General features: G+C 38.8%; 1 protein-coding gene across 1 annotated transcript in view; it reads left to right on the top strand.

Moving 5' to 3' along the window:
• The window catches only part of UGGT2 (UDP-glucose glycoprotein glucosyltransferase 2), a 99,754-nt gene that overhangs the window by 40,637 nt on the left and 35,777 nt on the right, over positions 1-23,340 (top strand). Inside the window, exons 14-23 of the mRNA XM_050913596.1 lie at positions 6,501-6,586; positions 10,738-10,873; positions 13,030-13,161; positions 14,616-14,780; positions 15,217-15,340; positions 15,415-15,513; positions 15,904-15,921; positions 17,977-18,071; positions 20,739-20,945; positions 22,297-22,428. Of these exons, the coding sequence (XP_050769553.1) occupies positions 6,501-6,586; positions 10,738-10,873; positions 13,030-13,161; positions 14,616-14,780; positions 15,217-15,340; positions 15,415-15,513; positions 15,904-15,921; positions 17,977-18,071; positions 20,739-20,945; positions 22,297-22,428 (1,194 nt within the window). The remainder of the gene's footprint in view (positions 1-6,500; positions 6,587-10,737; positions 10,874-13,029; positions 13,162-14,615; positions 14,781-15,216; positions 15,341-15,414; positions 15,514-15,903; positions 15,922-17,976; positions 18,072-20,738; positions 20,946-22,296; positions 22,429-23,340) is intronic.

Genomic DNA, 23,340 nt, shown 5'->3' with positions numbered 1-23,340 from the left:
ACCCACAACGCCTAAGAAAGCTTGTGTTTCCTTTTTACTAGTTGGTGGAGACATAGCTGCTATTTTGTTGATCACATCCATTGGGACCTGACAACGTCCATCTTGCCACTTTATTCCTAAAAACTGAATCTCCTGTGCAGGTCCCTTAACCTTATTTTGTTTTATGGCAAAACCAGCTTTCAGAACGATTTGGATTCTTTTCTTCCCTTTCTCAAAAATTTCTTCTGCTGTATTGCCCCATACAATGATGTCATCAATGTATTGCAGGTGTTCTGGAGCTTCACCTTTTTCCAGTGCAGTCTGGATTAGTCCATGGCAAATGGTGGGGCTGTGTTTCCAGCCGTGGGGCAGTCGATTCCAGGTGTACTGGACGCCCTTCCGAGTAAAAGCAAACTGTGGCCAGCACTCTGCAGCCAAAGGGATTGAGAAAAACGCATTAGTGATATCAATTGTAACGTACCACTTGGCTGCCTTTGACTCCAGTTCGTATTGAAATTTTAGCGTGTCTGGCACGGCAGCACTCAGCGGCAGTGTGACTTCAATAGACTATCATGGCCTGAATGTTAGTCTCCACTCTCCATTAGACTTTCGTACTGGCCATATGGGGCTGTTAAAGGGTGAGCGAGTCCTGCTGATCACTCCTTGGCTCGCCAGTCAACAAATCAGCTTATGGATGGGGATCAGGGAGTCGGTTGGTGCGATATTGCCGCCGGTGCACCCTTGTGGTAGTGATTGGCACCTGTTGTTCTTCGACCCTCAGCAACCCCACAACCAAAGGGTCCTCAGAGAGACCAGGCAAAGTAGACAGCTGTTTAATTTCCTCTGTCTCCAAGGCAGCTACACCAAAAGCCCACTGATACCCCTTTGGGTCCTTCAAGTACCCTCTCCTGAGGTAGTCTATGCCAAGGATGCACGAGGCCTCTGGGCCAGTCACAATGGGGTGCTTTTGCCACTCATTCCCAGTTAGGCTCACTTCAGCTTCTAATACAGTTAGCTGTGGGGATCTCCCTGTCACACCAGAAATAAAGATGCGTTCTGCCCCTTCACACAGATGGCATTAGAGTACACTGTTGTCCTGGTTTCAGCTGGGACAGAGTTAACTCTCTTCTTAGTAGCTGGTACAGTGCTGTGTTTTGGATTTAGTGTGAGAATGATGTTGATAACACTCCGATGTTTTAGTTGTTGCTAAGTAGCGCTTATCTTAAGCCAAGGACTTTTCAGTTTCCCATGCTCTGCCAGCAAGCAGGTGTGCAAGAAGCTGGGAGGGAGCATAGCCAGGAGAGCTGACCCAAAATAGCCAAAGGGATATTCCATACCATGGAACGTCATGCCCAGTATATAAACAGGGGGCAGTTGTCTGGGAGGGGCGGATTGCTTCTCAGGCATCGGTCAGTGGGTGGTGAGGAATTGCATTGTGCATTACTGGGGTTTTTCCTTTTTTTTTTTTGTTCCCTCTTTTTTTTGTTATATTCCTTTTCAGTACTATTATTATTATTGTATTACATTATTATTATTATTGTTAGTATTATATTTTACTTTAGTTATTAAACTGTTCTTATCTCAGCCCACGAGGTCTACCTTCTTTCCCGATTCTCCTCCCCATCCCACTGGGAGTGGGGGGCAGGGGGAGTGAAGGAGCGGCTGCGTGGTGCTTGGCTGCTGACTGGGGTTAAGCCACGACAACTGTGCACCGGTATCCACTGGGGCCTTATACTCCTGTGGGTCTGATGTGCCAGGCCATCGAATCCACACAGTCCAATAAACCCAGTTGTCCCTTTCCTACACCTGGCTGGAGGCAGGGCCCCTCCAATCCTGGTCAGAGTATTTATTACTCACTTCTTGTAAAAATGACTTAGAAGTCCCTTCAAGAGGGTCAGAAGCCCTTCTACTCTGTCTGGGGAATGGCCCACTGGAAACTGGAGTGGCATTTTTCCTGGAAGAATCCCCTTTTGTGGTTGTTTTTCCTCGCAACTCACGCATGCATGCATCTAGGGTCAGGGTAGGTTTTCCATGCCACTTCCTCATGTCCTCTCTGTGGTCATGCAGGTAAAACCACAGGGTACCCCTTGGTGTGTACCTTCTATATTCTCTCTCTTGAGCAGAGGAATGCTCACTCCTAATAGCTGAGATACGGGCCCATACAGGTGGGGGGTGGGACATAGCCTCTTTGAATTTCTGGAACTCCTGGGACAGTTTCTCGGCTAGTATGTCTGGCAGTTTCTCCACAGCTGAGACGAGGGCGGAAGAGAGACTTTCTTCGTATTGCCAGAGTCGGCTAGCCAATTCATCCACTGTTGGTCCCTCTTCATCTTTCCAGTCCATTACTGCCAATGAGTTGGTATACGACAATGGTGCGTCGTACCGCCACATGGGTCATGTGCATTGGACTTCTTCTGGATCTGTGGGTAACTGCACATTGTCTGGGCTATAATAAACCATCTGCCACATGGCTAATTCCCTCAGGTACTGGATACCTCTCTCCATGGTAGTCCACTTGCTTGGATGACATAAAACATCTTCCTTGAAGGGGTTCCTTTCCCTCACACCTGACAGAAGTCGCTTCCAGAGGCTGAGGGCTTGTGTCTTTTCTCCAGTCACTTTGTCAATGCCCCCTTCCCTAGAAAGAGATCCCAGCTGCTTGGCTTCCTTACCGTCTAATTCCAAGCTACTGGCTCCGTTATCCCAGCATTGGAGCAGCCAGGTGATAATGTGCTCACCTGGACGACAGCCAAAATCTTTTTGCCTATCCCACAGCTCACTCAGGGATAGGGATCAGGTGATTACCTCTGGTTCTGCCTCTTCCTTCTGTTCTCATGATGACCCTGGTTCATCTTCATCCCTTACTAAGCAAACTAATTCTTTTGTGTATTTCTTCTTCTGTATAGGGGTGACTGATACTGGCACAGGTTGGTTTTCTGGTTCAGCTGCAGTGCCTGTCACAGGGGTTGGAGTAGCAGTGCCTGTCGTTTTGTCATCAGATCCAGAGACCTTCTCTTCCCCTTGAGGGTACTGAATAGTGTTGAACAGGGCTCGGTAGGCATGGGCCAGGCACCAGCACATTGCAGTGATTTGTGTCTCCCTGGAATTGCCAGGGTGACAGCATACTTTTTCCAAATATTCTACTAGTTTTTCAGGATTCTGCACTTGTTCAAGGATGAAGTTCCAAAACACTGGAGGTGCCCACCGTCCTAGGCATTTGCCCGTACTACCCCCCACACCCTGCCACTCATAACTCTCCAGCCTTGGGGCAGACCTCTGGGTGGTACTCTTACATAGTTGTTTAACCCTAAACAAGACCTGAACCACATTCAAGAACATGCTGGTTCCTAGCAATAGGACCATGCTGGTTTCAACATCCCAAGGATATTCAAAATTCTCAAGAGCTATTGTAACTAGCAGGGAGGAGAAGGGGAAGGTGAAGGAAGGTGTCTCCGCCATAGATTGGCTCTCCGAGCAGAAAAGGTAAAGGGTGTAATTATTAATAGTTTCCGAAAGATGGCTCCCGAAGTATGGAGGTGATGGCAATGCTGAGTGCAAATACCGGATTAGTCTCACAACCGATAATTTTATCATACCATAAGCCAGTGTTACAAAGTACAGCAAAGCGATAACCTTAATCCACCTCCCATGGATGATAAGCAGCAGCACAGAGAGTATATACGGCAAGTAAGGTATTACATAACACAACTCTAAGAATGAGCGCTACAACTCTGAGAGCCAATAAATCAACATTGTGACCAGTGACCATTAAATTAATATACTGAATGCTTATAACAAATTTGTTTTAACATGCTCTGATCAGATCTGTCATTATCTCAACCCTTCGTGCTCCGTGTTGGGTGCCAAAAAGGACTGTCGTGGTTTAATCCAAGCTGGCAACTAAGCACCACACAGGCGCTCACTCGCTCTCCCCCCCACCAGTGGGATGGGGGAGAGAACGGGGGGGGGGGGGGGGGAGGAAGGTAAAACTTGTGGGTTGAGATAAAGACTGTTTAATAGGACAGAAAAGGAAGAGAAAATAATAATAATAATAGAATATACAAAACAAGCGATGCACAATACAATTGCTCACCACCCACTGACCAATGCCCAGCCTATCCCCAAGCCACTGTGTCCCCCGGCCAACTTCCCCAGTTCATATCCTGGCCATGACGTCATATGGTATGGAATACTCCTTTGGCTCGTTTGGGTCAGCTGTCCTTGCTGTGTCCCCTCCCAGCTTCTTGTGCGCTCCCAGCCTCCGTTGGCAGGGCAGTACGAGAAGCTGAGAAGACCTTGACTTAGTATAAACACTGCTTAGCAACAACTAAAACGTCAGTGTGTTATCAACATTATTCTCATCCTAAATCCAAACCACAGCACTATACCAGCTACTAGGAAGAAAATTAACTTTATTCCAGCTGAAACCAGGACAGAAGGTCATCTAGTCCAACCCTCCTGCAATGCACAAGGACATCTTTAACTAGATCAGGTTGCTCAAAGCCCTGTCCAACCAGACCTTGAACACTTCCAGTGATGGGCCATCCACAACTTCTATGGGTGACCTGTTCCCCTGTGACACCTGTGGTGTCTCACCACCCTCATTTCTTCATATCCAATCTAAATCTACCCTCTTTTAGTTTAAAACTGTTACCTCTTGTTCTGTCACTGCAGTGTCGCTACTACTGGTAAAAAGCCTCTCTCCATCTTCCTTATGAGCCCTCTTTAAGTATTACAAGGCTGCAGTGAGGTCTTCCTAGAGCCTTCTCTTCTCTAGGCTGAACAACCGCAACTCTCTCAGCCTTTCCTCATAGGAGAGGTGTTCCAGCCCTCTGATCGTTTTTGTGGCCTTCCTCTGGACCCACTCCAACAGCTCCATGTCTTTCCTATACTGAGGAGTCCAGAACTGGATGCAGTACTCCAGGTGGGGTCTCACCAGAGCAGAGGGGCAGAATCACCTCCCTCAACCTGCTGGCCATGTTTCTTTTTAGGCAGCCCAGGATACGGTTGGCTTTCTGGGCTGTGAGCGCACGTTGCCAGCTCATGTCCAGCTTTTTGTCCAGCTTTTCATCCACCAATACCCCAAAGTCTTTCTCGGCAGGGCTGCTCTCAATCCCTTCATCCCCCAGCCTGTATTGATACCGGGGGTTGCCCCGACCCACGTGCAGGACCTTGCACTTGGCCTTGTTGAACTTCATGAGGTTTGCATGGGCCCACTTCTCAAGCTTGTCCAGGTCCCTCTGAATAGTATCCCGTCCCTCAGACATGTCAACCGCACCACTTAGCTTGGTGTCATCTGCAAACTTGCTGAGGGTGCACTTGATCCCACTGTCTGTGTCGTTTATGAAGATATTAAACAATACTGGTCCCAATATGGACCCCTAAGGGACACGACTCGTCGCTGATCTCTATCCAGACATTGAACCGTTGACCACTACTCTCTGGATGTTACCATCCAGCCAATTCCTTATCCACTGAATAGTCCATCCATCAAATCCATATCTCTCCAATTTAGAGATAAGGATGTTGTGGGGGACCATGTCAAAGGCCTTACAGAAGTCCAGATAGATGACATCCGTAGCTCTTCCCTTGTCCACTGATGTAGTCACTCCAAGTGACATGAAGTTCAGGATAGACAACCAAAATACAAGCAATATGTAATAAAAAAAGTATGTTTATAATGAAGCATGTGTGTAATATGAAGTAGATTGCATTATGTATTCAAAGTCAAATATTGGCATAGATATATGTAACAGCTATATTACAGAAATTACAACATATCATTTAACTATAATCTGAGGGGGAGGGAGTGTTCAAAATTTTTAAAATTATTCTGCTGCATTTCAGCTACTCTAGCAAAATTATGATAAATTCTAAGGGGAGTTGCAGTGCAAAACTGAATAAATAAGGTACCAATGTCATAATTAAATCTGCATAAGGATAATCTACCTATGCAGACAGATCCCAGTTTTAGATTCTGTGCATGCCTGAAAGATCTGATTTTATACTTCAAGCTACAATAAGTGAAAGAGTGAATACAAAGTTATGTGAGACGGGAAGGAAGAATTTTTTCCCAGTGCTCCATTTTTTAATTAAAGTTTTAAGTCAATATATTCTGTTTATTTATTTTAGTTTGGTTTTCACAACCAAAGAGAGTTAGTTGAAAGAAGTAATAGAAAAATCAGCATTAGATCCTTTTTAATTAAATATCAAGTTCATTAATAAAAACAAAGTATTGACACAGAGTCTTTCAGAGGAGAGTAGTGGTACCACTTGGTTTGAAGTTCAATAAATGGTTAAATCCTGTTTTCAGTATTTGGTCCAAATTCATTAATTCTGAAGTTATTTTCATTTATACTCTTAATGTTTTCTTACAATGAATGTTCTAGGAAATTGAAAACAGTTGGGGCGCACAGCTCCTTTGGAAATCTCTGTTCTTATCTTAGATTTTATGTCTGAAAACAAATAAAAACAGACATCAAGAATAAATATTGGCTGTATGATATGTTTTCTCTTCTTAGGTACTTTTTGTTGATCCTGTCCGAGAAGATACAGGTGATTATATGAAACTGGCAGAATTATTCTATCATCATAATGTACCACTTAGGTAAGGAAAACTGAAAGTCTTGAAGAAAAGTCTTAAAAGAAGGTTACTTTCCTTTTTTCTTCTTCATCTTCTATTCTGGTAGGCAAAGATGTGAACTCAAATGAAGTCCAATGCAACAACATTCTAATAAGACACATTGGTTACCCACTTGTGTTAAGGTTATTTGGGTATTAAGTATTTTTAAGCAAATACGTTGCAAGGGATAACATACCTGAGTGTGTGGAAAATGAACTGCAAAAGTCTGATAAAAAATTATCTTGTCAAATAGTCCCACTGGATGCCCATGTGAAGTTGTATTCTAAGCAAAATATTCTGTAAGTAAAACATGATTTGAGGGCATTTTTTAATTTAGTTCTTTCAATTGAGGTTGCTTTACCTAAATTTGTTGTTATATAAATACTTAAAGACCAAAGTGAGATTATTCTCACCAAGTTTTGAATTTCTAAAAATTAGTCTGAGTCTGAACTAGTCATCATTTGAGAGAAAGAGACACTTCTGAGGAAGAATCTGGTTGATCTGAGATGCCTACTTTAATAAAAAATGAATTGCTCTGAGAAGTGCCTGTTTATTTCCACAGCTTATAAAAGAAGAGAAGGGTGTCCAAATTAGATCCAGGGTTCAGCAAGATGAATTGCATGTTAAATATCTAAAATCTTCCTGTGAAATGGGTTTTTGTTTCTTCAGTAAATTACAGGATTTTCATTTTCCTTTAAAATTTTACTAGTTCTGATCATTGTTTTGTTTTTCTTTGTTTTTTATCATTCAATCACAAAAAAGTAATGGAGGACAGATACTAGTTATCTGTGCATTTTGTCGCTGTTGTCACTACCTGGGAGACAATACTGCTTCAGTCCTTGAGGAGAATCTAGCCTAAAACCTAATTTGCCTTTTCTGATATATTACAGCATAAGAGCAGCCAAACTGAGTCAGACTAAAGTTCCATTTAGGTCAGTCTGTCTGCGACAAGCCACAAGGAGCTGCCTGGGTACAATAAAAAGAACAGGGCAACCAGGTGCTTTGCCTGAGTATTTTCCTGGCCTTCGCGCATTTGGAGATCAAAAAATTCCAGACCCAGATGTAGTTTCTAAATATTTAGCAACCCTCAATGGGTTTCTCTTCCATAAAGTTTTCTGTTTTCCCCTTGAATTCATGTAAAGTTTTAGCACCCACAGTATCCTTTTCCAGGTGTTTTCACAGTTGAACTACAGGGTGTATGAAGAACTACTTCATTTGTTTTGAGCCAGACTTTCAGTAGCTTAATTTACTGTCTCTGTAGCTCTTACAATTGGGAGAGAAACTAAGCAGTCTCTCCTGCTCTCTAGATGCCAGTCATGATTTTATAAAGCTCTGCCATATTCGACCACAGTCATTTCTTTCCCTAGGTTACTAGTTATTCCTTGCCTAGAAGCTGTTCCAAAGGTGGTTTTGTTTTCTGAGTTTTCCTTCTCTGAACTTTCCTAGTTTTGATATAACTTGTCCAAGATGAGAGCAACAGCCATGTACACAGTATTCAAGATGTGGACAAGCCATGGGGTCTATACTGTCGTATAGTATTTTGCTTTGCTGACTGTTCCTACAGCACCCAGATGACACAAGACTTCAGGAAAAGTTATTTACAACAATGAGAGATGTGAAAAATGGGAGAAGCAATTAATTGTAGAACATGGTGCATCTTTATGCATTAATTATTATTTATATCTTTTTAGAAAACTTGCTGTATTTCTTACTTCCCTCTGTCCTTTGATCTGATGCACACCTGATTATGTCCTGAACATCTGTCTAAACAGTTTTATACTGATATGACAGATTTTGTTTTAATAGTTTTAAAATATCTAATGTGAAGTGGCAATCCAAATGAAAAGCTGACTTCCTAAATCAACTCATTGAATTATCGCTTGTAAATATGAAGGTCTTCTGAAACATGGGCTCAGCATTGCAGATTGTCATGTTGTTGTAGTAGCTCTCATGTATTGCGAGATCAGTAGGTCTCTCATGTTCTTGTGGCAGCTATGATGGAGCTGTACGCTTTGTGGAAATATTTGCAAGATGCACAGTGTTTTGTATAGCAGGAGCCAGCTTTGAGTCTCTGTGATAGTCCTTTAGAAAGACTGTAATTCCCTTATTCTGTCTTACAATTTGCCTCTTTTTGATAGTTGGCATAATTTTCGATCTTTCAACCAACTGCTTATAGAATATTACCCAGTGCTGTCATATGTGTAGTCAGGAATAGGCAGCAGCTTATACAGCCGTATTTCATAGATGGCTGCAATTGTGAAAGCCAGTTAGCACATTATTAAGTGGTTTTGGTTGCAGTTTGGCAACCAGAGACATCCCTACCTGTAGGTTTGCTGAAAAGTAAATGTAGAGGAGATCAAAGTTGAATAGCTGCTTTCGTAAGGATTTTTCATGGAGCAGCTTTTTTGTGCACTGTTGGGTTTGTCTTGGGAGAAGTGACAGCTAATGGTAGAGGATTTTGCTGCAGACCTAGTGTGAATAGCATTAGCTGCAGATAGTCAGGATGATTCAAGGATGTGTTCTGGAAAACTATGTGAAATTGATCCCTGAACTGCTGCAACAGCGAAGTATTCACATAAAATCTTCATTTCTGATTCATAAAAATATCTGGTTTTGGCCATCTTCTTCCCATTGCTCTCTTCCATTATACAAGCATACTTAATGTTGAAGCGCAGGGGGTGGAGGGGAGGGTATCTATTCTTCTAAGAAAATTTATTAATACCAGACAGTGGAAGGCTTGGAAATCCTTAGAAGGGTTCTGATGGCTTTGCGCTCACAAAATTCCAGGTGACTGGCAGAATCCACCTTCCTAGTCTTCATCTCTTAATGCAGGCAGCTGTGTTCATAAGTAGGCATATATTTCTCTTCTTGGGAATCTGTCTGTTCTGGCTATGGATGTACACATGCTCTGTCACTTGAGACTCAACGGAAGGATCTCTCTTGTCCTTTTTCTATACCAGCTAAGATGTGGAACTGACTGTAATGATCAGAAGTCCTTTCCGGTACTATAGTAGAGACCAGAAGGATCCTTATGTGTTCTCAGCAGCGAATATAACTTCAAATATCTTCATTTTTAACTCTCCTGGGTCTTCAGTCTGTGAAGGACTTTATGCTTTAGTCATTGTGCCACTATTTGCAGTCTGTTTGACCAGATTGTCTCATTGCTCAAAGCCTTTGTTCCCTGGAGAAACAGGATCTTCACATCAATATCGTGGACTTCTGGGCTTTCTGGAGCATGTGCCAAACCTTTCAGTGACATCTGCATGAGTTATGTGTGCAAATGATGATGCTTAATTTAATCAAAATGTTTTGTATAGACAAACAAGTGGCTGTTAGGTTTGAATTTCCCCTGCTATTTTAGAACACCCAGTCTCTGTTACACTTTATGCTGTAAAGATAGTATGGCCTGGTCAATCCAGGTTTTTTTTCATTAAAACAGTATCAAAATACCACCTCCACTAGGAGTTTTCTGGGCCTTTTTTCCTCTCAAGCCTCATATTTCTAGGGCTTTTTTCATTTAATGGAAATGCAGGGAATTGTGCTAGATGTGTTAAAATTGGTGTGAATGGAAAATGAATGGCAGTGTGAGGGAGGGGAAGCCCCAGAAGGTAAAAAAGGCAAAAGAAGGGCTAGTAAGAATGGCGTGTATTGATGACAGGACATCAAGACCCCAGCATGTCTACATGCAGCTACTCAAGACACCCATTTCAGGAAAAATAAAAGACAGACAATGCCCAGACTAAAACAAAGACTCAAGCCATTAAGAGATGATGGCAGGAATGTAAAGAATGCCATAACCTTTAGACAGGTAAGGAGAGAAAGGGCTGTGAGTAAATCCTAAGGACTCACAGAAATCTTAATTAGTCAGCTTTAAATAGTAGAAAAGGCATATCCAAAATCAGTACATAGTTGGTAACCTAAGCATAATCTAGGAGATCTGATAAAGACTGCATAGCTGGTATCCTCAGTGTCACCACACACAGTCATGGCAACACCACCTAGGTACAGGTGTTTTCATCCCTACATGCTGGACAGATTATTTGAATGCAAATATCTTGTTCTTGTATGTTGGTATTGGAATCTGTGTGAAACTCATATTGGTTTAAAATGTATGATCTCTTTTTGTTTGTTTATAGAATTGGATTTGTTTTCATTTTAAGTACAAAAGAAGAAATTGATGGAAATGAAGATGCTGGAATAGCTCTTTGGAGAACTTTTAATTACATTGCAGAGGAATCTGACACCTCTCAAGCCTTTACCTCGATAATTAATGTTAGTTCTTTCACAAGAAATCACTTTTTTTTTTTTAACTTACCACTTTTCTATATAGTTAGGATTTTGCTGCCTTGTGACAACATGATACATTTGCATTTACTTTATATGGAAGTATTAAAAACATGTATAGCATTAATATGCTATAGAATTATTTGCAGAAATACTTTCCTCCTCCGGAAACCAACTTGCTCTTGTCATTTTACCTATCTGCAGGCTTTCTTCAAGAATGTAAAAAGGTAGATGCATGCCTTACAGCTTTTAGTATTTTCTTATGAAAAATGATTCTGTATTATTTGTGTCAACATGATGTGCCTGTCTTTGTGTTCTGTATCTCTTGGAGTACAGGCATTTTAATATCACTTTGGCAATCCTATAAGCTTTGAAAAATCCTTGGTTGTTCTCTAGTGTAGAAAGTGAAACAGAGTAAGATAAGTTCTTTTTTGGTCATGCTTGAGCTGTTCATGGGTGTAGAAAACATAGAAATATTCCAGGCTTGCAGCTCAATGAATGAGACAGGTTTTCTGTGTGAGAGAATGCAGGTTCATGTAAAGACAGGAATTTCAGAGATGAGAGGTGAATGGAGGGAAATAAAGTGAGCAGTCTATGTGAAGACTCTGCAGGCAAAATTATATCAGAGAATATAGTATTAATACATAACACTTTTTCTTACTTTTGTTTTCTATTATTCTGTTCAGTGCCTAGAAACTAATGTCATGGACAAACTCAGAGAGCTTAAGATGAAAGGAACTGAAGTAACTAGGTGTACCTTGGAAGAGAAATAGAAATCCACAAGTGTTAGGAGCTGACACACATGCGTGACTATTACCCATGACCAGATCACAAAATACCAATTTACAGTGTGCTTTTTAAAATGTTGTGTTCCTCTATTTATTTTGTTACATAATATAGAAAGGCGGGGATGATAAATATAATCAAAAGATAACAAAAATAGAATCAATAAAATACAGGTTTGAGATATTCAGTGTTGTGGTTTAACCCCAGCCAGCAACTAAGCACCACACAGCCGTTTGCTCACTCCCCCCACCCAGTGGGATGGGGCAGACAGTCGAAAAAAAGTAAAACTCGTGGGTTGAGATAAAGACAGTGTAGTAGGACAGAAAGGAAGAAAATAATAATAATGATGATAATAAAAAAAATGACAATAATAATACTAAAATAATTAGAATACACAAAACAAGTGATGCACAATGCAATTGCTCACCACTTGCTGACCGAAGCCCAGTTAGTTCCTGAGCAGTGATCCACCCCTCCCGGCCAACACCCCCCAGTTTATATACTGGGCATGATGTCGCATGGTATGGAATATCCCTTTGGCCAGTTTGGGTCAGCTGTCCTGGCTGTGTCCCCTCCCAACTTCTTGTGCCCCTCCAGCCTTCTTGCTGGCTGGGCATGAGAAGCTGAAAAATCCTTGATTTAGTATAAACACTGCTTAGCAACAACTAAAAACATCAGTGTGTTATCAACATTATTCTCATACTAAATCCAAAACATAACACTGTACCAGCTACTAGGAAGAAAATTAACTCTATCCCAGCCGAAACCAGGACATAGAGCTATAGAGGAAATGTATTGTTCCTCATTTGAAAAGAAATGGATTGAATAATTTTCACTTCAAATTTCTTTTGTATGTTTGATTAAAGTAATAAAATCTTATGCTGTGAAATACAATAGCATTGGTAAGGAAAAATTATCACTGTAGGAAAAAGTATCACTGACTAATTCAGGCTTGGATTCATCCCATATAGATTCAGGTAACTACCCATTGTTAAGTAGTTTATAGTAAGAATTTAGATTCCTTCTCTAATCAGTGGAGAGAAATAACCTTTCACATTCAGCTCACATAAGTGTGTTTCCTTTGCCACTTCAGATTTAGATTAAAGTTATAATAATAGATTAATCAGAGCAGTGCTCTGATGAAAAATTGTGCATATGTGTGATGGTGATAATTAGTAAAGCAATATAAAAACTGCAGTATAGCAATAAAAGCAATATAAAAGTATACTGATATAAAATTTACTAGAGCACTATAAAGAGATGATATTTACTTTATTGTTTACTTTTACTGATTTTATTAAAATATTATTGACAATTTATTACATTTTTTTTATTTCTTTCTTTTATGATTTTTACAGATGTACCATGAGGTGAAAGATGGAAATGTTCTAACAGTAAATCATGTGAAAGATGTTCTTAGAAGCGAGTACCCACATGCTGACGTTCAGAGTATACTAGATGTTCATTCTGAATACGATGAAGGGAGGAAGGTATGTGGAGAGCAAAGTGGTAAGAAATACTGCAGTATGCAATTTATTGCATTTGCTAAACTGAAAGATTGCTAAATGTTAAAGCAAGTAAATACAGTATCTTTGAGTCAAATTTTTCTTCAGCCACCATTCAGTCATTAGTGGAAATGTTGAAAGGGTTTTTGCATTACTACTCTCACAGTTTACTATCACCTGCTGCATTCAGGAGCACAAGTTTTTTTCTAGTAAGCATGTCAAGGGGTCTCTCTTGCACTGCAGAAAATGTTTACCTCTGTCTTCTGGGTGAGGAGCTGAAGCCTGTCTTCTAGGCGAATCATTGTTTCCTTTAATTGTGCTTTCTGGGTATAATGTCCTTTGGGAAAGACAGCTATGGATTTTGATTTAAAGGCTACAGAGAAGACATATTTTTATACATAATTGATTATGTAGGCAATTTTCTGCTAAACTATATAAAAAATACTGTTTTCCTTCATGTGTCTTCAGCCATGCCATCTATACAATATCTTGTGTTTCTGACACAAGCCATCCATTTTATTTACTTCCTTCTAAAAGTTGTTATATAACGTGTATTATGTTCCTTTAAAAAGGTGCATCTGGGCAGCCAGAAAAAAGGTGCTGTTCACCTTGCACTGCTTGTTCCTCACTGAGCTGCATGGAGGCTTCGTATAGAAGTGCAGTTTGAATCTGCCCTGGAGACAGCTGGATACGCTTAGGGGAGGAAAGCTTCCCATAGAGAATATTAAGGGAAGAAAAATAGACAGACAGCCACCAGGAGGAAGACACATGTACAAGCAGGGACAATGAAACTGTGATGAAGATCAGGGAGGAGACAGTGGAATGACAGAAAGATGGATGCATAGATACTGCCATAGAGTTTGTAGCCATCCAGAAAGTGACACTGAAAGAAAACGTGAAAGGATGCAGAATAGGAAGGGGGAATTACTTACAATACATTTTGGTTTCTATTTGTCTCATTGAATTTTCTCTGTTTGAGGAAAAATACCTTGTTCTGCTTTCTTATCAAATCAGGCTTGGCATCTGAACATAAAAGCCTTTTGAGGTTTTTTTGGGGTGCTGTCTTTGGGGAAAAGGTCTAGGTCGATCCACCTGGTACTATGACTGTCTTAAGGTCCTTCTTCAATGTTATGTGCTTAATATTTTTTGCTAAGAACGTTAAGCAAAATAAAATAATGTTTCTCAGCAAGATGATAAAGCAAAAGTTTAAAACACCATATATAGATCTATAATTTCTTTTGTTATTCTATTTGAGAAATGAATCCCATGCATCCTGTTTGGTTTCCAAACATTTCCTGTTTTGTCCCTGCTACTCATGAGAAGGTGTGACAGTGAATAGTGCTTGGAGATTAGAGTTCTTTGTCTCTTTATATTAGTTTCATTTTTTGCTACAGTCAGCCACAGTCTATTTAATCCTGTGATATTTCTGATATGATCAGGCAGGAGCAACCTTTTATAAAAAGACTGGCCTGGGTCCATTGCCTCAAGCTCTGTTTAATGGCGTGCCCTTTAACAGAGAAGAGATGGATGCTGCAGAATTAGAGACAGTTATTCTTCAGAGGATTATTGATGCAACTGGGTTCTTCCAGAGGGCAGTGTTCATGGTATGTTTAACATTTCTGAATGAATGCAAGATGAAATATTTGGCAGTGAATTGTTTGAGTCATGTTTATATATTAAATTTTTTATAATGAGATGGCTTGAAATTAATAATATCACAACTGAAATTACATTGTTACATTAATTTGTGGTCATGGTTTTGAAACAGCATATTTAGATTATACAAGAGTGAAGCATATAGTAATTACATGGGATTTTTCAGCCAGAAACTGAGAATGTACTGCAGTTGTTCATTGAAAAATGTGTATCTGATACTTTGAAATACTATCTGTGTGATATTTGTACATTTTTGACTTGACATTGTCCATAACTTGGTGTATATAGAAGCTTTAAGCTCAGCTGAAAGATTGTATAAATACTTGGTCTTTTTTTGTCTTGAAACTATAAAAGTACAGATTTAATTTTTTTCTCTTACTACAGGGTTTATTAAATGATCATATAAATGCAATGGATTTTCTTATGGATCAGCACAATGTAGTTTCCCGTATAAACCCCACTATTCTTGGAGCAGAAAGAAGATACATACATTTCAGATCCACATCTGGTAACTCCTTTTCTTGGATTGGCTGTTGTTATGATTTTCCTTAAGTCTAACATGTTGTGGTTCACATTTTGCAGTTCCATTTGATGTGGAAGACTTCTCTACTTTCTCCTTTTTGGACTCACAAGATAAAAGTGCTGTAATTTCAGACAACATGAAGTATTTAACGAAAAAGGGTATATTCATTTTCTATTTTTTTTTTTATATATATATATATGGGTATTACAAATTGTTGGAATTTGCCAGTAAAATATCCCCAGTAAGTAAGTATCCCAAGGATCCCATGTAAATAAATAGATTTCCCAATATCCCAGTATCTTCTTTCAGGAGCCAGATCATATCCTAATATTATAAACATAAATTATAATTAACAGGATAGTTATTTTAGATTTTGTAGGTTTGAAATGGGATGGATGTCGTGGCTAGTTGTTTTTTGTTTTACAGACATGAAGTTAAAAAGCTTTGCAAGACTTCTGCAGCTTCAAAAACACAGTTTTCATACTAATATGGTTTTACTTGAGGATATTAAAAAGAGTATATTCAGTTTTCAAGTGACTCAGTTGCAGCATTATCAAGTGAAGAATGTATAGCCTTTGTAATATCTATATCAAAGTCAGGCATTTCTACAATTTAAGGAATAATTGCTTTTGTTTCTTACTTATTAGCATTCAGTATCTCTTTATTTTTCCTCTAGTTAGATTGTTTAATTTTGATATCTGATGCTTTGTTTTTCTGTAGAAAAGAAAAATATGTATATTTTGATGTGTCATGGTTTAACCCCAGCTGGCAACTAGGCACCACACAGCCGCTCGCTCACTCCCCCTGGTGGGACGGGGGAGAGAATTGGAAGGGTGAAAGTGAGAAAACTCGTGGGTTGAGATAAAGGCAGTTTAATAAGTAAAGCAAAAGCCGCGCGTGCAAGCAAAGCAAAACAAGGAATTCATTCACTGCTTCCCATCGGCAGGCAGGTGTTCAGCCATCTCCAGAAAAGCAGGGCTCCATCCCACATAACGGTTACTTGGGAAGACAAACGCCATCACTCAGAATGTCCCCCCCTTCCTCCTCCTTCCCCCAGCTTTATATGCTGAGCATGATGTCGTATGGTATGGAATATCCCTTTGGCCAGTTGGGGTCAGCTGTCCCAGCTGTGTCCCCTCCCAACTTCTTGTGCACCCCCAGCCTGCTCGCTGGTGGGGTGCTGTGAGAAGCAGAAAAGGCCTTGGCTCTGTGTAAGCACTGCTCAGCAATAACAAAAACATCCCAGAATTATCAACACTGTTTCCAGCACAAATCCAAAACATAGCCTCATACTAGCTACTATGAAGAAAATTAACTCTATCCCAGCCAAAACCAGCACATGATGGATTATCATTCGTTTATACATTTTTATCTTGCTAAAACTCACACTTTTTTGTACGTTTAAAATATTTTTTGATGTAAAATATTCTTATTGCATATGCAAGTACTTTCCCTTGGAGTTAGAAGAAATTACATTTACAACAGTGGGGGCATAATACTGCATGGAATTTTGCAATAGTCTGTACCTTGTTAACTTCCAGGAGCAGACAGTTAACAACAGCTCATTTACCTCAGTCCATCAAGAGACAGAATAATTCTGTTAACAAAGTGCTATTCTTTCAGTAATTATTATACAGTATTAACATAGTTTTTACTTATTCCATTATGAGAAAGAAATGCCATAAACTTACATTCTTTTAAGAATAAAATTATTTTACTCTATTTGATTCTCTGTCTACAACCACAGGGACGTCCCAGCTAGTTGTCAAATGATGACTGGCTTTCAATCTGTAGGCTCATTTCTAAGATTCAGATCTGTTGTGTAAAACCCATAATCTTTAAGCTGGAATCTGCATTTCAAATCTCTGTCCCCAGTGTGTTTGTTTAGACAGCAGCAATGTTTAATAATAACTTCTTCCTAGAATCTCACCAGAACCTTGTAAAATTCCCATCTATGCGTATTACCTTTTAGGGGATATATGATAGACCTGAGTAGACTGATATTCTTCTACAGATAATTTTGCAGAATTGTTCATGTACCATTGCCCTTCTATGAAGAATAAAGAACAGGAGGCAACAGACCAGGAAAAAGGGAAATTTTCTGCATATACACCTGTACAGTAGTTTACTTTCTTTGGGCTGTATTTGGTATATTCCCGTTTATGTGTCCAGAAATGGTAAGTTTTGTCCTGCCTTTGGTTGAAGGAGTCTCCCTTTGCTGCCGGGGAAAGTGAATGGCCTAACTCATACATTTGTGTAACTACTTAATTCTTTTCATTTCTGGCTATATGACCAGCCTCCATCAAATGTTCACAAGAAACCTCTGGTAAAGCAGGTCTTTTTAACTGGAGCTAGCTTATTATATAGGGCCATCTTGTTTCAGTGGTACAACAATAGATTGGCTATTTTAGTGACTCTCTCATATTAACATGATAAATTACCTCCTAAGAATTTTATTCAATTCAGAGGGCAAAAGATTCTGATGTGGTAAAGATTAGTCTTACAGTTGAAGTCAGCAAACATACGCATAAACTTCAAAATCTCAAACAGAATTAATTCATTATTCATTACTCGTGAGAAGATTCTCCAGAATGTAAAGCAGGATTATCTTTAATTTTCAGATGAAGATGCACTATATGCTGTTACTATCTGGATTATTGCTGATTTCGATAAGCCAGCTGGGAGACGACTGCTTTCTAATATCTTGAAACACCTGGTGAGTTTCTAGTGGTTTTTATTAAAATAATGATTATGAATATGTTCTTAACAACACTGTGCACATTCAAAAATTATACCCTTAAATAAAGGGGTAACAATTTTTTTTTTTTTGGTGGGTCAGGTGCAGATTTAGGAGACTGTGCTTTCATTTTGCTGTACTCTCCTGCAGCACTGGCGTCTTACAGGCCTGTAAATGATCATTTGGTTCAGGGACTCCTGAAGCAGGAGACAAGCTGTGATGCTGTGCATTAAAAGGGTGAATTTCTTCCCAATTACAGACCTTCTCCCATGAGGTAACCTAGCATGTTACCTGGGCCAGGGAAGTTAGGATAATGCCTGTTCATGTGAACCGTTATGCAGTGTTCTCCAGTATCATATGGCATAACTGTGGCCATGAAGTGACCATTTTTCCATGTACTGTTTGCATGCTTCTGAGACAGATTACATTTTTTTTTTGTATTTTAATATGCTAGGAGGATCATCTACATTTGTGAGTCTGCTTATTTTTAAGTTCTAAGTATTAGTAATAGAATTTAAAGTATACAAGTAAATGTCACGAATATAAATGACAAAAAACCTCAGTTCTGGGGAGTTTAGAAGAGTAATTAGACTGAAATTGGGAAAACATCTAGATTTAATAATCAGGAATGAAATAGGAACCATCCTAAGAGAATTGTAAGATCGGTATGTTGCAGAGAGCATGTGATACCGAATATGTCCTAAAAAGAGGCTTAAAAAACTGCAAGGAGGGATATGCAGTAGAAGTCCTTGTTACAGGAAAAATGTTTCATTTATCTGACTGCTAGATCTGTGACCCAAGCTTGACCCAAGCAAGATATATTCCTGCTGTAGTTTTACTGTTTTCCCCCTTCAGCAGGGAAAATGTGCCATAGTTCCCAACTTTAGGAAGTGAGAACTGACTGGGCAAGTCCCCATGTGTTAGTGAGGAGAATCTAAGAAAAGCATTAGAAAAAGCTGTTCTGAATAAGGTTTGTTGGATCTTCTATGAAATAGCAGTTTAATTGATGGTGTTCATTCTAATTCATAGATTTGATTTAGTTAAACCTCATTTCCAGTTGTACTGCTTAGTCTAATGATTTCCGAGTTCCGTGACAAACAAAAACGTGGTATTTTTTAAAAGTCCATTGATTTCTATAGTGATTCTCTTCTCCTTTCTAGTCTCTTTTGTCTGTTGGGTCAGGATCTAGTAGAATTTCTGATAGGTGCAGAACTGGCACAGACACCTCTTGGCGTGATTTGCCATCAGCCTTTGAAGAAAATTGTGCAAGAATCTGGGAGGGGAAGTGGCTGAAGGGAACTCACTTTCAACTATTCCAGCTAATATATAATATTTTGAAAACTGCTACTGTATTTTTACTTTATTTGAAAAAAACTAGAGATATCTTAGCTGGAAGAGACCTCTGGAGGTCATCTAGTTCAGCCTCCCACTCAAAGTGGGATTATTGCCATCATTAGATCAGGTCAGCTGTAGGTTTGTCTGAAGGAGTCCTGAAAATCTCCAAGGAGGTGACTCTGTCCCTTCCCTTGACAATTTGCTCTGGTGTTGCACTGCCTTCCTAGTGTGGTTTTTCCTGCCAGGCCAAAATTTGTGACCATTACCCCTTGTTATACTCTTTGCTGCTAACAAGAAGAGTTTGGCCCTGTCACGTTTTTCACTCCCCCTTCAGTAGCTGTTGGTTGCTATTACAGTTCTCCGTAGCCTCCTCTTTGCCAGACTGAGCAAGCCCAGCTTCTTCAATGCCTCCTCACAGGCCTCTGACCATCTTGGTAGCCCTTTGCTGAAGCCTCTCCAGCATCTCAACATCCTTGCTGCACTGGAGGGACCAAAACCAGGCACAGCAGTCCAAGTGCAGCCTCAGAAGTACTGACTAGAGGAGAATAAGCACTCCCCTTGATTGGCTTGCCATGTGTCTCCTAACATAGCCTAGTATGCCGCCTGTCTTCTTTCCAGCGAGAGCACGCTTCTCAGGAACAGTTTAAAGTACACATTTTCAAGCTTTTCACAAATAAGTAACAAAACTTTTCTCAAGGGCTGCAATTTAAAGTTTGCTGTTTAAATATGTTGGATATCCGTGACGTCATTCCTTATTTTTGTATTCTTTACTGCAATAGAGTCCATTTACCTTTTCTTCAGTTAGTGATGCTATTCGATCCTACCTTAGAGTCATCACTCTCTCTAGTAAAATTTAAGTGTCATCACTGATTTTAGCAAGTGAAAGATTTTCCTGCTGATTAAGATTAAAGTGATAAGTGGATAAATTTTCTTGTATTTATTTTATGCTTAGTTTGATAGTTTTTGAAAAATAGAAAAACATCTACAAAACCAGTTCTGAAGTCTGTAAACGAACACTTACGTATGTCCTTTGTTAAAATACACTTCTGCAGAATGCTCAAAGGCAATTGTTCTATTAAAAAAAAAATCTATTTAAAATAAGTATTACAGAATAGGTAAATCCTTACAAATAACATTTTTACTTCTAGTTGAGGTTCTGAATTAGGCATTGATGTATGTTTTCTACAGACAAATAGCTGCAAAAAATTAAATACTTAAGGGCATTTCACAGAGTTATAATAGATATGAATACATTAGGTAACAGCAGATGGAACCGTAAAATTGTGTATTATTCTGTATTTTTCTTTGCAGAAAACAAGCAGTCATACACGAGTTGGGATTTTGAACAATCCTTCATCAAAAATAAAGGAAGATAACACAGCCATTGCAAGAGGAATTTTGACTGCTTTTCTAACGCAAACCAACAGAAACTTAAAAAGTTTCCTAAGTAAACTCAGTAAGGAAGAGACAGCAAAATCCCTTGCTGCTGGAACTAAAATTACAAAATTCCTCAGCCCAGTGAGTGCAAACTAAATTAGACTACTTTCTTTTTCATTTTACATATATTTTATTGTAAGGAGATGCTGTTGAGAGTAACAGTGTTTGGCCAAATGCTATGAAGTTTATAACCTGTATACAGTTTCTGCTCAAGCAGATTTAGATTTTTGACAACTTTTATGTGATGGAAGAATAGAGGATTTCTTTAAAGTAAAGGAAGAAAATACGAGAGTACTGAAAAATACAGAGTGCAGATACTGGATTATTGAGACCAAAATAGTTTAATTTTTAATTGTTGATTTTTTTTTTAATAGCTCTTAATTAAAATTACAGTTTTAATGTTTGTCATGAACTAAGACTTCAGAAGTAACTGTTTTTACCTTGCTGTTGTGGTTGTGAGCAGTAATAGGCACAGACTGAAGCGATTGAGGTTAACAAGCATTGTATACCTCTGCCCAACATTTTCTGGTGTGTTTCTATGAAAATTCATTGGTTTAAAATACAAATGTTGCTCATTTCAAAGTTCACACGTAGAGTGGAGCTGAGTTATCAAATAACAGCTGCAAAGTACAGTTTTTGTTTCAGAAGGAGCTCTAAATTGTAGTATTTTTAAATAGGAAGATTTGGAAGACTAAGAGAACTCTCTGGCACCATATTGGAAAATTAATTAGCTGGTTTGGGTCATGCTCTTACTTCATTGTCTAATAAATTTTGAAAGACATAAAGATAGCTAATTAAGCAGTGTATGCATGTTACTAATGTATTTTGTTATATTAAATGTATCTGAATGAATCTGTTTGCTTGGTCTGTGTATTTCTAATGAAGAAATACATATCAGTAGAGTTTAATATAGCAGGATAATTTTGACAGGTGAGGCACAGTGCCATTGTAAGCATGGCAAAGTTCCAGCATTTTTTTCCCACTTTCAACATTGATTTGTTATGTGTCTTACTGGATGATGTTGGCTGCCCCAAAACACTAAGCTGTATCCAATGACCAGATTAAAATGACTATTAGGTTTTTAGAGTATTATGGATTTTTTTTATATCTTTTTCCTAAAAGTGAGAATACAGTTCAGTTGTTAGCAGAGAATGTTATTTTTCATGCAGCTGTGTGCTGGGTTGTAGAAAAAGTGCTTAACCTCAGGCTCAGCTTTCCTCTCATGGTTATTCACAGTTGCTCACGGGTGAAAACTGCACACTAGCTAGTTGGGAGACCATGGCTTCACACCAACAATCATGTACTTACATGGAAGCTGAGGCGGTTGTTTTATTTTGATTTCTGGTTAAAGAAAATCTTTGATTACTTCAGCTGTTACAAAATTTATTTTTGCTGAATCATTCCACCATCTCATGCTTTACCTTTGCTTTAGGGAATGGATGACAATACTTTTGAGAAGAAGTACAACACTTTAGGACTGGATTTAATTAAAACCCACCAGATGTTCTGCCAAGAGGTTCTTAAGCTGCTTCCTGGGCAAATGGCTGTTATGAGCAATGGCAGGGTAAGAAAGAAATTAAGTCATCTCTCAGTCGTTTTGTAGGTATTTTTTACTTTCTGGAACTTAGTTTCAAGCTAAAGAAAATGCATTATATTGATTTCCCATTTATTCAGCCTGTTGTTAGAGAATGGTATGAATGTTTGCCTTGTTTTTTATTTTGTTTTACTCCTAATTTGTTTATTAGCTACATTCCATTGAAGCTACTATATATGTGTGTCAATTCCCACAGCTATTTAAGAGTTAATCTGACAAAATTCTCTAAATAGGTTAATATTTGATGTATTAATGATATTTAAGAATAAATTTTGATCCTGAAGTTACCTATATTTTACACATTTGGGATAGGATAAACTACTGCATATATAACAAAAAATAAATCATATAGAACTTGAAATACTACCCTAGTCAAAAAACCCAAATTGTTTATAAATATTAAATTGTTCTATACTCCTAATTCTTAATGTTCAAATAAAAGTGTAGTAGTTTTGTTATTTCAATTTCTTGTATGTATATTCTGAAACCAATAGCCTTAATTACAGTGTGGCTATAGAGGAACTGTGTTTAAAAAATACAATATTGGGTTCAATATTTAGTACTTGTTAATGACAGTCAATACCTTACATTACAAATACAATTTATACAAACTACTCTTTGAGTTAACTCTTTTCTATTTTCTATTTATTGCTCCACCATTAGAAAGAAACGGAGATACTATGTTGGCATCTCATTACTGGAAACTCTCTTTAAATTGTGTTCTTAGTTAGTCTTGTGCATCCTAAATGGCTTCTGAGATACAACTGAAATACCACTAACAAACCCACAGAATGCATTTTTGTTGATGAAGCACAAAAGAATTGTGTTGGCTTTTTTGTGTCAATCCCTCCCCAGCTAAATATGCAATGTTACTTTATCAAT

The sequence above is a fragment of the Gymnogyps californianus genome, chromosome 1, assembly GCF_018139145.2.
Source record: "Gymnogyps californianus isolate 813 chromosome 1, ASM1813914v2, whole genome shotgun sequence".
Lineage (NCBI taxonomy): Eukaryota > Metazoa > Chordata > Aves > Accipitriformes > Cathartidae > Gymnogyps > Gymnogyps californianus.
The sequence above is the reverse complement of the archived record's forward strand: the minus strand, read 5'-3'. Positions and strand labels throughout refer to the sequence as shown.